This window comes from Anomaloglossus baeobatrachus, chromosome 3, assembly GCF_048569485.1.
Source record: "Anomaloglossus baeobatrachus isolate aAnoBae1 chromosome 3, aAnoBae1.hap1, whole genome shotgun sequence".
NCBI lineage: Eukaryota > Metazoa > Chordata > Amphibia > Anura > Aromobatidae > Anomaloglossus > Anomaloglossus baeobatrachus.
The window spans coordinates 366473239-366488900 of NC_134355.1; the positions used below are offsets into that span (position 1 = coordinate 366473239).

General features: G+C 46.2%; 1 protein-coding gene across 3 annotated transcripts in view; it reads right to left on the reverse strand.

Annotated features, from left to right (window-relative positions):
• Positions 1-6570: 6570 nt before the first annotated feature.
• CFAP206 (cilia and flagella associated protein 206) overlaps positions 6571-15662 on the reverse strand; it is a 109523-nt gene continuing 100431 nt past the window's right edge. For all 3 annotated transcript variants that reach the window (XM_075340148.1, XM_075340147.1, XM_075340149.1), the window contains one exon: positions 6571-6952. In XM_075340148.1, coding sequence (XP_075196263.1) covers positions 6719-6952 — 234 coding nt within the window. In that variant the 3' untranslated portion in view covers positions 6571-6718. The remainder of the gene's footprint in view (positions 6953-15662) is intronic.

Here is a 15662-nt window from a genome sequence, read left to right on the forward strand (position 1 = left end):
ATAGTAAACACTATTTTTGATAAAAAAAACAAACAAACCATAAATCGGTACACCTTATTGCTATGGTATGGCTTTACGCTTTTTTGATCAAAAACAGTGTTTACTAAGTACCCTATGTTTGTATGCATTATGCATATTATTTAGTTACAGCAGGGTATATGTCCATATTATTTTTATCCTTGTTTTTTGTATGTCTTATGGTCAGTGTAAACATGAGCTTACAAGTTACATATACACCAACTCATTCTCCGGCTCACTTTTTGTTTTTTTTAGTCTCTTACACTCAGTATAAATAGCGTGCGGCCCGCTTCTTAGTGAGCTGGGCATTTCATGTATTGCTTCCCATGGCTGTGTCCAAGTTGGGATCCAGTCACTCTCTGCCCTTATTCAGATTCATGTCTGTTGACGCATGGTGAGGTTTAATATTAGAGAGTGTAGGTACTGTCCCGATTGGGTACACCTTGTCGCGGTGGGATGGCTTTATGCTTTTTTGATCAAAAACAGTGTTTCATAAAAAGTTCTCTACATTTATTTATATGCATCATATTTTTATTTAGTTACAGCAGGGTATATGTCCATATTATTTTCATCTTTGGTTTTTATTTCACCCCTAAATTAACCCACGGTCCAGTCACAGACCTGAGATCAGAATATTAAAATCTAGGCCATCCCTAGAAACACGAGTCCAGAGTCAACCATATAAAAGTCTTGGTCACTAACAAAAGCTCATTATAGTCCAATTACATTTAAATATAATATTTGTACAGTGATTTCAAATATTACTTATGGCACGCTTCTTGTCAAGGCCAATAAATGGAGAACAATGGTCGATAACTGGCCAAGATGTGTTCTCAGTACACGACCCGGAAGTAGGATCCAATAAATCACAGAATCTTTAAACCTTCCTTCATGACCTCACAAAGTGTTAGTAAGACAACTTACTACTTGGAGTCATGGTGGAAGATTAATTCATTAGAGAATTACAACAAAAACAAGATTGTCCTCAGAGGATTCCGACTCTCAGTCATACCAGCACAAAAAAATGGGAGAAAGCTTACAGGTAGTTCAATAGGGTTTATGAACATACTATTGGAAGAAAAGGTCATATTTTAATCCTCCACAGTGAGACTCCAGAGTCTCTCTGAGGAAATCCTCACATTCAAGACAGACCCTGACTTTCAAAGAAGTGAGGCTACTCTCTAGATCACAATTGAACAGTTTTTAGGGATCCATCAAGGATCGTAAACACAAACAATTTTGTAGTGATTTTCAGGAATTTAGAAACAAAAGAGGTTATCCCTTCCTTCAGGAGAGTCAACAGGGGGAGGATACAACTGATATCCTCCCTCTGAGGCTGCAGAGACTTCTATAGGAAATCGGGGATTATCGCCACGCTAGTCACCATTCAATCCAAAGAATTATTATTCCAAGTCATTTATTTGGGAACATTAACAAAGTTAATATCTCATTATGTCATTATCTTTACATTGTCCTGAGGAAGGGGGCAGAGACACCTGAAACGCGTAGACTTTGTTAATGTTCCCAAATAAATTACTTGAAATAATAATTCTTTGGATTGAATGGTGACTAGCGCGGCGATGATCCTCGATTTCCTATAGAAGTCTCTGTTTCCATTTTACGGGTCCGCAGCTGTCTCCTCCAGCGTTTATGCTTCAATAGGTGTTGTGACTTCTCACAACATCTATAGGTGAGTGCACCCTATTAATCCTTTCACTGTTTTTATCAGTTAAGACCCTTTTCTTTCCTCCACAGTCCTTGATTCCCTCTGAGGCTGAACAGTTGGGACCCTGACTTGGAGAAACTCTATAGCGTGAAGGGAGGGAATTATCAGGGTGAGATGCGTAAAAAGCCTACTAGAACAAAATGGGAAAAACAAGGTCCCATACAATACAACAGAAGTTGAAATCTATCACCCTCAGGAATCTCTAGCCCTGCATCTTTCTCCTCGTTCTTTTACAGAGAAGACCAATTACGACCAATTAAGACCAATCTGAAGGAAAGACTGGAGGGATCATATTAAAGATAGATTAACAATTCTATGGGGACTCTTGTCTATCACCTTATCCTCTGTCCCCTTTGTGGACATCTGTTTTATTCAAGGGCTTATCATTCGTCCCTACAAATAAGTTTGATGAATTCAGCTGGGTAAAAGATGATAATTTCTTCGCACGTAAGCTCAAAAGGGTGGTTCACCCATATTTTTTATTTTCTATATCGATATTATATTGAGAAACAAACTTTCTCTCAAATACCTTATGTTGGCAATAGTGCCTGTGAGAGGCGCTATTGCAGACCGCTGTTCCCGTCGCCTGACCCCCGGGCTCCGTGACCTCGGGGATCCGGTGACGTCACGTCAAGTTCTTGACACCGCGGCCGGCCGCAGTGTCCGTGAGTGATGGGCTGTGGGCGGTGTTTCACCACTCGTCACAGCTCTTCTGCTCCCTCCTCCCTCACAGCAGAGTGCTGCAATCAGGAGACACTCTGGGCTGTGATGAGCGGTGAAACACCGCCCACAGCCCAGTGACTCATAAAGACAGGGGCCGGCTGCAATGATCAGACGTGAGCAGGAACTTGACGTGATGTCACCAGAGCGGGGAACAGCGGTCTGCAATAGCGCCTCTCACAGGCACTATTGCCAACAAAATGTATTTGAGAGAAACTTTATTTCTTAATATAATATCGATCTAGAGAATAAAAAATATGGGTGAACCACCCCTTTAAATGGAAGAAATTCCTTAAAACACATGATCAGGCAGTGCTAAAGTTCAGGTCTCCACCCACATGCACTCAGCCATAAGCAGATCACTTCTGGGAGAGGATTTACGGGTTTTTTCCTGCACACTACTGATCACGCTGTTGTGACCCCCAGTGCGAGCTGTTAACACTGCAAGCGGTTTCTACTGGGCTGAGAACCGAGTGTAACTGAGCACAGCGATGCTCGTGTGAGTGGTCAGCAACTCAGCATATGTAAAGCATCCGAACTCCAAACCCAAACTTCTTTTTTGCAAAATCGGCGTTCAGCCCGAAAACCAAACATAGGGTTTGTTTATCTCTAGTAAGAAGCTGATCATAATGTGTAAAACAACTTAAAGTGAACCTGTCAGGTGTAATATGCACCCAGAACCACGAACACGTCTGGGTGCATATCACTAATCCCTGCCTAACTGTCCTGGCATCTCGTAGCATAGATAAAGGGATCTTTAGAAAAGGTTTTTCTAAAGATCCTCAATGATATGCTAATAATCACAGGAACTAGTCGCAAGGCATTATTTCCCCCGACTAATCTGCCCTCTTAGTATGTTACGACGCCCACAGGGGTGTGCCAACATGATATTCAATGCCCAATGCCCAGTGTTATAGGTGGTGATGTTATCACCGCCTCAGACGCCGGGTTTAGGGTCAGTGCGCATGATCAAAAGTCCCCAGCACTTTCGGTCACACGCACTAGACCTCTCTGAAGCCAGGACGCGTACACCTGGCTTCATAGTGCACATGACTGGAAGTGCGGTGACTTCTGAGCATGCACACTGAGCCTTACAACGGACAACGGACACAGGTACGTGCATTACTGCCGATGCCGCTGAGCAATGTGCATTGAATAGCATGTTAGTACGCCCCTGTGAGTGTGCTACCATGCTAAGAGGGCGGAATGAGCGCAGGAACTAACGCCCTTATGGCTAGTTGAAGCCCTCATTAGCATATCATAAAGGATCTTTAGAAATACCTTTTCTAAAGATCTCTTTATCTATGCTGCTAGATGCAGGGACAGTTAGGTAGGGATTAGAAATATGTACCCAGAACTGCTCGTGGTTCTTGCATATTTCATCTGACAGGTTCACTTAAATATAGTGTGTAGTGCCATTATATTAAACATTATAAGCAGCACATATAGCTACCTTTAAGTCAAAAAGGGTCACTTAGGGCCAACCACCGTTGAGCGGGGGAGCCATATTGCATTCAGTTGGGTGCCAACCTCCACAGTTAGGTAGGTGCGAGATAAGGGACAGGTGGGACTTACCTGTGATCCTCTATTCTGGCTCCCACAATAGCAAGCAAGTTATTTGACAATAGGCTGTAAGGGAAAGTGTGCGAATGGATATAGGCTTATAAGGAACATTGGCTGATTCAGCTCCTGATATTCTGAGTTATTACTGTTTGTATCAGGGTGGAATCTCTCTTTTTCTCCCTATTTAGGGATTGACAGGATTATACAGATCAGCCATCGTTGAGCGGGGGCCCCATGATGCGTAGGATGCCAACCTCCGTGGTTAGGCTGGAGTGGGGAAAGGGAAAGTATAAGGATTATATATCCCCCCACCTTCTTTTTTTCTCCTCCTAGTACTGAGTACAATCTGTGACTAACTTTTTTGTTTTTCACTAATGGTGTTCGTTAAAATAATTTTTTTGTCCTTAAGAAATTGATTTGGGACTGACTCTGGTCTTTTAGTAAACTGAGTAAATGTAAAGTTTTAATTCGTGTAATTCCGGTCAGCTTATTATAGTCCTATTACATTTAAGTATAACATTTTTACAGTGATTTTACAAGTGAAAATAAACTTTGTAATACATCTAATCAGAGAAATCTGCTTCTTTCTTTCCACTCATCTTTCCCAGGGTTCTTTTTTCCCTCATTCCATCGATCTTTCCCAAGCTTATTTTTTCCTTCTCTCCACCCATCCTTCCCAAGCCTAGATTAAGAGTTGTCATCTATTCCAGCAACCCCTTCTAAATTTGAGTGTTCCCTTAACAACAACAACACTTAGGCCTACAATGAGGAATAGCAGCATTTTGGATGCAGTGTGTCCAAAACTCTGCATTATACAGTAGAAGCACAGTAGATGGGATTTTTAGAAAGGAGGGTGAGTGGCGAGCCACAGCTCTGACTTCATAATGATGTTCGATTTGTCCTGGACTCAGTGTAACATCTGCAGAGACTCGAGTGTTCTCCACAGGGGGAAAGTCCAAAGAGCCCGAATCCTAATCGTGGGCACAGGCAGTGGTGGTCTCCTGCAGAAAACACTGGCATCTCCACAGAAGACACACTGCGTCCAGGACGCTGTGTGTGCTGATCGTGTGCACCCACCCTTATACTCCTGTCTGGTGTCAGCGATGTCCAGCGGTGTGTGTCAGCCTTCGCTCTCCTGGGGCTCACATGAAGTTGTTATATCACGTGAGCCCTGCGCCCAATCAGCACCGCTTACCTCCCCTCTGTCTGGCAAATCGAACATCATGATGAAGTCAGAGCTGTGGCTGGCCGCTCACCCTTCATTGCTGTTCTACACATTTGGAGGTGGGAGCGTAAAGCCAACGCTGATTGGGCGCGAGGCCTACACACTTAACAACTTCACGTGGGCCCTGGTAGAGCGAGGGCTGACACTGCTAGATAGGCGCAGGCACCAGAGAGGAGTATAAACATTGGAGGGGGCAAACAAAGTGATTGAGCACGGGTTGCTGGAATTGTGGACCCCTTTAATTTATATATTGCTTCTCTTTTTGTTTTGCTTTTATTACTAGTAACATACCCTTTAATTGTGTTCATCAAAACATTTGTTATTACACTTTTTGCCTACTTTTGTCATGCTAGTTATATCCCAACAGGGAGCCCTGTTTTTTTTTACTATTTATACCACATGCATGTGCACTTTCAGTGTATTTGGTGTAATGACAATACAATTTAGTATTGAAACTTGAAGCCTGAATATGTTATGAATTCCAATACAGAGACCTTGAGTACTCCGGGGTCATGCGCAGTGAGCCGAAATCCTGCGTTGTACGCGATGGCGGCGGAGAGGTGAGTGAGATCACACTCTGACGCTGCGTATTCATTAGCATGTTAGCACACCCACAGGGACGTACTAACATGCTAATGGGGGCGACTGGTCGAGGAACTAACTCCCAGGGGGCTAGTGCCCTCGCTCATTACCATACGGTTAAAGATCTTTAGAAATACTTTTTCTAAAGATCTATTTATCTATGCTAGTGTATACAGGGACAGTTAGGCAGGGATTACTGATATACACTCAGAACTGATCGTGTTACTGGGTGCATATTACACCTGACAGGTTCCCTTTAAAAATGCATACAGCACTATAGAGAAAAAAAAACAAGTTTAGCAGTGTCTTCAGATGCAGTGGGCATGAGTTTTCATGAAGTCACATCCACTTTGCATCTACAGTTAGATGCAGCAGATTTTCTGCACAAAAGCATACATTTACGCTACATGGAAAAATGGCCTCCATGTATACACCCTTACGCCAAATTCCCACACACATAATTTCCTTCTAAGTGCTGTCTGTTAAAAAACACACAGACTGAGCAGTCAGACCAATATTATTCAATAGGGTAGAGCAAGTGAGCAATTTTTTTCACGGACTGAATCTGTGCATGCTCATGTTTGACAAATGAGAAAAAAAATGATCCCTTTTTTTTCTGGATGAATCTCAGACAGTTTTTTATATGCTAGCGCGAACTTGGCTTTAATAATTAAAACACATGAAAAGGATTATAGGGATTCACAAGTAAACCAAACTGTGTATTGTGAAGGTATCATTTTATTCTCTACTTTTTATGTAGTGCAGACAGCAGCAGAACAATACTGCAAATCACACGCATCTTCTCTCTTCTTGCTACAATATGAAGTATTTCAGTAAGGTCCAAGATGACTTCCAACCATCCGTGTACTGTGTATCACGAGAATTTAAGATTCCTCCACATCTCTAGTTAGGTTAACTTTAACCATGTTTGTAGGTTTCGATAACCCGCAACCGCGAAGCCCTGAGAGAAAGATCTGTGGCTTTGGCACATTGCTGGCGCCATCCCGCTTTGTTTGTGTGCCCACTTGTTTCGGAAGATACACTTGACTGAAGTTCTCCCGTCTCATGTGGCTGCCATGTGTCTGCATCGAGTGAGTCACCTTCTGTCGTAAATTTGTCTGTAAAAGAGAAAGAAGAAGTGTGAAAGCTTTCATCTCACAATGGTGCACCATACATTAGATAGCGTGAGGTTTATTAAGAAGTCAGTTGTCATCCATACAATTTTTTACACTAAAATGTGCCAAATTTATTAAGAAGCAAATGTCACTTAATAAAAAGGTGGAGTATCCTTTAAAAAGGGAAAAAGAAAAAAAAGGGTCAGTTCACCGCACCACATGTCTAAGGGTGCGTGCCCACGATCAGTGTTTGCATCATTTTGGATGTAGCGTGTTTTTGCTGTGTCCAAAACACTGTGTTGTACAGTACAAGCATAGTGGGTGGATTTCTAGAAATCCCGTGCCCACTGTGGTTGTTTTTTCTACAGCAGACACTGACCTGCGGTGCGGCTTTACAAGCCGTAGTATGTCAATTGTTTGCTGCGGATTTGCATGTGTCCGCCGTAGGAAGAACACAGCAAGAGACCGCAGCACACTGAACCATGATCGTGGGTACGATCAGCAGCGGTCTCCAGCGTTCTCCTGCAGAGGAGACTCGCGGCCCCGCAGGTCAGGACCCGCTACGACCAGTACGCAGTGAGTCCTGATCGTGGGCACATACCCTTATATGTCCATACTGCTGAGAAATCCTGCACAGATGCGTCCAGAGTTGCCGTAAGTAATGCAGTAGAAAAGAGTAAAGAGACCCAGCGGAATTAGTTCTCAAATTCAGTAAGAAAACTTAAGCTTGTATTCCACTAATAAAATAAGTAATCCAAGACAACAATTGGCAATGCAGGAAAAACTCTAGGTATAGACCTTCACGTTTCGGGAAACACTCATGGTCTGAGTTAAGGCTGTTTGCCGAAATGCGTGGGTCCTACCTACATTCTTCCTTTAAAAAGATTTGATAGGTGAGAAAAATGACAAAGTTTAATGCAGATACAGTTAGGTCCAGAAATATTTGGACAGTGACACAAGTTTTGTTATTTTAGCTGTTTACAAAAACATGTTCAGAAATACAATTATATATATAATATGGGCTGAAAGTGCACACTCCCAGCTGCAATATGAGAGTTTTCACATCCAAATCGGAGAAAGGGTTTAGGAATCATAGCTCTGTAATGCATAGCCTCCTCTTTTTCAAGGGACCAAAAGTAATTGGACAAGGGACTCTAAGGGCTGCAATTAACTCTGAAGGCGTCTCCCTCGTTAACCTGTAATCAATGAAGTAGTTAAAAGGTCTGGGGTTGATTACAGGTGTGTGGTTTTGCATTTGGAAGCTGTTGCTGTGACCAGACAACATGCGGTCTAAGGAACTCTCAATTGAGGTGAAGCAGAACATCCTGAGGCTGAAAAAAAAGAAAAAATCCATCAGAGAGATAGCAGACATGCTTGGAGTAGCAAAATCAACAGTCGGGTACATTCTGAGAAAAAAGGAATTGACTGGTGAGCTTGGGAACTCAAAAAGGCCTGGGCGTCCACGGAAGAGAACAGTGGTGGATGATCGCCGCATACTTTCTTTGGTGAAGAAGAACCCGTTCACAACATCAACTGAAGTCCAGAACACTATCAGTGAAGTAAGTGTATCTGTCTCTAAGTCAACAGTAAAGAGAAGACTCCATGAAATTAAATACAAAGGGTTCATATCTAGATGCAAACCATTCATCAATTCCAAAAATAGACAGGCCAGAGTTAAATTTGCTGAAAAACACCTCATGAAGCCAGCTCAGTTCTGGAAAAGTATTCTATGGACAGATGAGACCAAGATCAACCTGTACCAGAATGATGGGAAGAAAAAAGTTTGGAGAAGAAAGGGAACGGCACATGATCCAAGGCACACCACATCCTCTGTAAAACATGGTGGAGGCAACGTGATGGCATGGGCATGTATGGCTTTCAATGGCACTGGGTCACTTGTGTTTATTGATGACATAAGAGCAGACAAGAGTAGCCGGATGAATTCTGAAGTGTACCGAGATATACTTTCAGCCCAGATTCAGCCAAATGCCGCAAAGTTGATCGGACGGCGCTTCATAGTACAGATGGACAATGACCCCAAGCATACAGCCAAAGCTACCCAGGAGTTCATGAGTGCAAAAAAGTGGAACACTCTGCAATGGCCAAGTCAATCACCAGATCTTAACCCAATTGAGCATGCATTTCACTTGCTCAAATCCAGACTTAAGACGGAAAGACCCACAAACAAGCAAGACTTGAAGGCTGCGGCTGTAAAGGCCTGGCAAAGCATTAAGAAGGAGGAAACCCAGCGTTTGGTGATGTCCATGGGTTCCAGACTTAAGGCAGTGATTGCCTCCAAAGGATTTGCAACAAAATATTGAAAATAAAAATATTTCTTTATCGCTTCATTGGGGGACACAGGAAACCATGGGTGTATGCTGCTGGGACTAGGAGGTGACACTATGCAAATAAAAAGTTAACTCCTCCCACGTAGTATACACCCACTGACTGGAGCTGAGGAGATCAGTTTTTGCTTAGTGTCCGAGGAGGTTGGACACGCAGGGGCTGCTCTCAGCCCTTCAGGTTTGTATTGTTGTGTTTTATTAATGTTTTCCCTTTGTTTTTCAGACACAGCTCGTCGGGCGACAGGGTGTAATCTCTCAACCTGCTCTCCCACATAGAGACCGGTCGCACAGAAGTGGGGTCCGTCCGCCACTTCCGTTGTCTTCCGTGTCTGTCTGGCAGGACCCTACCCCCCTAACACTCTCAAGACTGTTTGGGGGGCATCCGCACAGAGGGACAGGCGGATGGTCCTTGCCCCCCTCCCCAAAGACTCTCTCGCTCCCGAGCCTGATTGTGGGGTAGGAGGACGAAGACCGTACCCAGGATGGAGAGGTACCCTTCCGGTCTCCCCTGCCCGGGACGACCGTCGAGATGTCTTCGCTCGCCTTCCAGGATGGATCCAGGATCACCTCAGGACAAGCCAGGAACTCAGATAAGTAATCCAATCCCCCTCCTTCTTCCCCGTCCCGGGTTATGGGGAGGGATCCCGGGTATAGAAGCCCACAGTCTTCCACCTGGGTCAGGGGTTCCCTTATCCCCCTAGATCCCCTCACCTTAGTCTACTGCGGCCCGGCGCCCCCTCCGGCGGTCTGCCCTTAGAAATTTAACCCCCGGTTCCTCTGCGGCCCGGCGTTCCCCCCCGGTGACCTACTCTTAAAATTTAGGCCCCGGCTCCATTGCGGCCCAGCGTCTCCCCCCGCGGCCTACCCTTAAAACCTAGGCCCCGGCTCCTTGCGGCCCGGCGTCCCCTGCGGCCCGGCGTCTCCTCCGGCGGCCTACCGTAAAAATTTTGTCCCCGGCTTCATTGCGGCCCTTTGCATTCGCGCGCCCGCCTGACCACGCCCCCAGCCGGGAATTCTGCCCGCGCGCGCGGGCTTTTCAAATTCTTCAGGCTCCCCTGTGCAATCGCCGCCGCCCCCCTCTCTCCTGGAGCCTGACGTCACTTCCGGCGCCGAATCTCCCGGGGAACGCTGCTCCGGCCCGCACTTCCAGCCTCCTGGCTCGGTAAGTAACCCCACCGCCGCAACCTCAGCGCCCCCCGCGGACAGCCAGTGCGTCCCAGGGCCCCCTCAGTCAGCGCTCCAGGCTGCCCAGCACCACTCGCCTCAGACTCCCGGTCCCGGCAAGATTGTAAAAAAAAAACAAAAAACAACTCTCAGCAGACCGCAAAACCGGCTCTCCTGTCATTACTCCAGGAGCACCTACACCGGATTCCTGGTGCAGTTCACTTGCAGTGAGCTGTCCCCCCTCTAACATACAGCGCATGGTTATAGAGCGACTTCAGTCCGGGAATATTAACAGCCCCCCCTGCCTCTACAGGTGCACGATGTCACTCTCCTACACGCACTCCATTTCCAGGGGTATTCCAGCGTACTGGGGCCCTATCCACTTCCACCGTCTGTGTTTTTTCTTGTGCTCCTGCCTATTTTCCTGTCCCACTACCTAGTGTGTCAGCGTTCCTCACGTAGGGTCCCTATTCGTGGGTTAATGTTCCTCATGTCCTATCTGCGGTCATATACCCGCCTATCACAGGGTCACTGACCCGTCCGCTGTTTTCAACCTCAGCCTGTTCACTAGCTAGTATGCCAGTGTCTCCATTTAACTGTCTACTATACAGTGTGCCAGTAGTACCAGGTGTCTGTCCGCTACCCAGTGTGCCAGTGTTTCGCTTACAATGGTCTACACCTGTGTGCCCGTGGCCTTCACCTGTGTGCCAGTGTCTTCTGTGTGCCAGCGTCTTTCTCCCGCTTGTCCACTATCCAGTGTGTCAGCGTCTCTATGCACTGGCCTACATCTTCGCGCCAGCGTTTTCCTGTCCCTGTCCACTATCCAGTGTGCCAGTGTCTGTGTACCCCAATAACCAGGTGTCAGTGTCTGCGCCATGCCTGTCTGCGGCAATACACAGATGCCTTCGGGACCCTGCCCGCTATTCAGTTGGCCGGCGTTTTTACGCGCATTTGTTTACTCTGGTGTACCAGTGTCCTCTCGAGCCAGCTCTCTATCTAGTGCGCCAGTGTTTCTTTACGCACCTGTTTACACCACCGTACCAGTGTTGTGTGAACCCACCCACGGATTGGGGGGTCAGGTCTCTAATCGCACCTGTCTGTTTCTGCAGAAAAAAGGAATTTTGTGTATATAGACCATTTCATGCAGCATCCAGATTGACAGTTCCACAAGTCTGTTCACTTGCTTGTGTGCCAAGGTCTCTATATGTCGGTACACCTTCCAGGGTGCCAGTACCCTCTATCCAGAGTGTCTCTATGTACCTACCCACCATCCGGTGTGCTAGTGTTTCTTGAATGAGCCCCCTATCTCGTGTACCTGTTGGCTATATGCACCTGTATACTACAGCGTGACAAGTATTTGATGAGCCGCGTCAGCATTCACTCTCCAGTGTATCTCTACGCACCTACCCACCATGCGGTGTGCTACAGTTTTCTGGCATGTGACCTCTATCTTGTGTGTCAGCATTTCTATATGCACCTGTATACTACAGCGTGACAATGTTTTTGATGAGCCTGTCCATTAGCGTTTGGACCAGCACTTCGCCGAACCAGAGGCCAGATACAGCAACTGGCTTAAGTGCTTTACTCAGCTTTTCCGCTCATCTCTGACCGAGGCGAGAACTCCATCCATCTCTGTCCCATGAGGCGGCACGGGAACAGCTGTCACATTCAGTGCCAGTACTCCTGATCGATGATCCTGCCCGCTACCCAAGGGGCTAGCGTTCCTCCACACCAGAGGCTGGTTACCGTATCAGGTATGTGTTTTCTCTACTCTCGACCCAGGGAGTCGAACAGTCTGAGTCACCTAGTGGGTCAGCTTTCTCCCTCATCTCCGACCGAAGCGAGGACTGGGTCTGCAGGGACCCCATGATGCGCCACGGTTGCAACTGTCAATAGGTTGCTCCCCAGTGACCCAGGACTCTCTCCTACTTCAAACCATCCAGTCAGGTGACCAGGAGGTAAGCCAGGGTCCTTTGGACTAGTTCATTGTCCTTCCTTCCTGCACCAGCTATTTACTCACTTCCCAGTGATCTGCATCCATACGTATGGAGTAACCTTGAGGTAAGGCTACACGCGACCATTTACCCGGAGGGTCGTGTGCTTCACTCCCGGCAGCAAGCACGGACCCTATGACGCGGCTCCGCAGCAGCTCTCTTCTGGTCACTTTCCAGCGACTCGAGACTTTCTCCGACCTCGCACATGCATATAAGGTAGCCACAAGGTAAGATTTCTTCTCCCTTGACCATACGTTGGCTCCATCGTTTCTTGAAACAGCAGTCATTTTGGTTTCCAAAAGATGTAAGCAGGGTACAACTCTGTCGGCTAACCACTATGTTGTCCGTTTTTACTTCCTGCCACCCTCCTCGGGTGGTTCATAGTATTTTTTGGTATCCGCCTATTTTCTGGCTTAGACCAGCCTTGGCTGTGCCCTCCACTAGGGTGCCGGCCAGGTACTGTACATATCCAAATCCATAGGTCGTTACTTACGTTCTCTCTCTTTCAGATAGAGATCAGATTCCGCAGTCCCTTCTCAGTCAACAGATTAAGTTGAGAACCAGACACAGGAGCGTCCAATCATCGATTCCACGGAGGACCAGTCTCCCCAAGGGACTTCTAGTATCCTGATGGCCCAGTCACTGGACTCACTCTTCTGGACAGGTTGTAGGTTCCAATGTTTGTCTTCTGTCCTTTTTCCGTAACAGAATCCTCCAGGGAGCCCTGATTACTCAGACCACTGGGTGTCTCCACCCAAACACTCGGCACTACAGCGAGTCGTCTTCACCAACACCTAGACATGACCTGATTCAGTTTCAGGCCAAGAGGGGTCTTCTTTTCCTCTGGTCCCGGGTCTGCCTCACTTCCCTCGTAGCCTTCTAGATGGCTCGTGGAGATATGCTAGATCTCTCTGTAGTCTCCGCCATACCAGATTCCACGTCCGCTTTCCACCGCTTGGTCGTAGCCGTTTGTGCACCCCTGCACTTTTCAAGCAGGGCTCCTACCAGACCATTTAGACTCCAACTTCCAGGAATAGGCGTCCCTCCCCTGGCCGGCTAGCATTTAAGCCAACGACTTAGTCCGAGCCTTTCTTGAGGTCCCCCTCAAAAGGGGCCTTCCTTCTCCCACTCCAGGTCATACATCCCAGGTCTTGTGCCTCTTTGTCTTCCTCAGGAGCCGTCCCCCATGGGGGTTCTCCTACCCATGATCCACTGCAATGATAACCCGGTACCCGACTACAGAGTTCGGGTCTCTCCCAGTCACGTTACTGTAGATGCTCGGATTCCCTTCTCCTGTCGGCCACGTCACGGCGGAAGTCGGTCCTGGGAATTCCTTTGGCTCCTTAACCTTGTCATTTTTATCCGGACCTCACAGGTTCTTGGAGCCCCTTCCATACACAGGAAAATTATCTCCCGTATTATTTTCCCGCCCGCAGGCTGTTTATTCCACTAGGGTCACATCACTTTTTCGGGTGCTGTGAAACCAACGGGTCAAGTGCCCCTATGGCGGAATTCCCCTACACGCTTCTCGAGTATCCCGACTCCCTTGCAACCTTTTAGGTAGTCGGTTTCCCTTTTTAGTCATTCTGCGGCTATAAGGGGCCAAGGCTCCTTTGGCCTCCATCTTCTGGCTCCTACCTCCACCAGGTGCCTAGTTTTTCGCTCTCTTACAGTCTCAAGAGTAGTACCAGGGTCTGTCGAGCCCGACCTATTGCTATCCGTCGCCTTAGACCCTTACCCTTCTTAGGTACAGACCTCAGAGGATGCAGTGTCTCCTTAATCGTCCTATCCCTAGCTCACGTATTTTACACTAGTTCTTAGTACTCTCTAGTACTCTAACGCTTCTCCTATACTTCGGCCTCTGGCCGGGTAGCGTTTTCCTTACGGGGTCTAGGACCAGGTTCTGGTCAAGGAATTTTGTCTTTGCTAACCCTGTTTTCGGGTTTTTTCTCTTCCCACCCTTGGGGACTGCTTTAGGACGTCCCATGGTTTCCTGTGTCCCCCAATGAAGCGATAAAGAAAAGTAGATTTTGGGTACTCACCGTAAAATCTCTTTCTTGGAGCCTTCATTGGGGGACACAGCACCCGCCCTTTTTCTAAGACTTCAATAGATCCGGAATTTTCTGGTATTCAAGTTCTCCTCGTACTGCTTTTACACAAATTGATCTCCTCAGCTCCAGTCAGTGGGTGTATACTACGTGGGAGGAGTTAACTTTTTATTTGCATAGTGTCACCTCCTAGTCCCAGCAGCATACACCCATGGTTTCCTGTGTCCCCCAATGAAGGCTCCAAGAAAGAGATTTTACGGTGAGTACCCAAAATCTACTTTTTGTTTGGGTTTGGTTCATTTGTCCAATTACTTTTGACCTCCTAAAATGTGGAGTGTTTGTAAAGAAATGTGTACAATTCCTACAATTTCTATCAGATATTTTTGTTCAAACCTTCAAATTAAACATTACAATCTGCACTTGAATTCTGTTGTAGAGATTTCATTTCAAATCCAATGTGGTGGCATGCAGAGCCCAACTCACGAAAATTGTGTCACTGTCCAAATATTTCTGGACCTAACTGTATGATATGTGCCAAATCATTGTAAAAAAAAAACAAAAACACAAGATTAAAGATGTTGATAAATTCCCTCTATAATTTCTCCATAGTCATGCAGGTACTTTTTTCATTTCATCTTTTTTATCTATCTTCTCACCTTCATTACTATCCATCTTCTCACATTCAGGCCGGAGTCACACAAGTGTATTCTCTCTTATGAGAGAATCAGATCAATTATGGTAACAACACTTTGAAAATCGGAGTCCACTCAGATGTTATCCGACTCGAATTTTATCCAAGTGCAGTCAAATGATTTCCATGCACCCATAGACTTGAACAGGTGCGTGCCATCCAATTTGTGCAGCCACTTGCAGCGTGCTGTAATTTTTTTCTCATTCAGAATCGGTATTGTTTACAAAAATTCTATATGTAAAAATTATACATAGCCAGACAACAGCTTGTGACAGCATTCGTGAGGACTTTTAACATGATTCTCATGGGCAGTGATGTCCATTTCTCTGCAACTGCCTTCTTTAATTCCTTAAAGTGTAACCGTTGATTTTTATTTCATAAATCAATAGTACACATGAAGATAAGCTTTGCAATATATCTTATCAGAGTTGAGCAGTCATTATCAAAATTCTCAATTCTGAGGTAAAATCT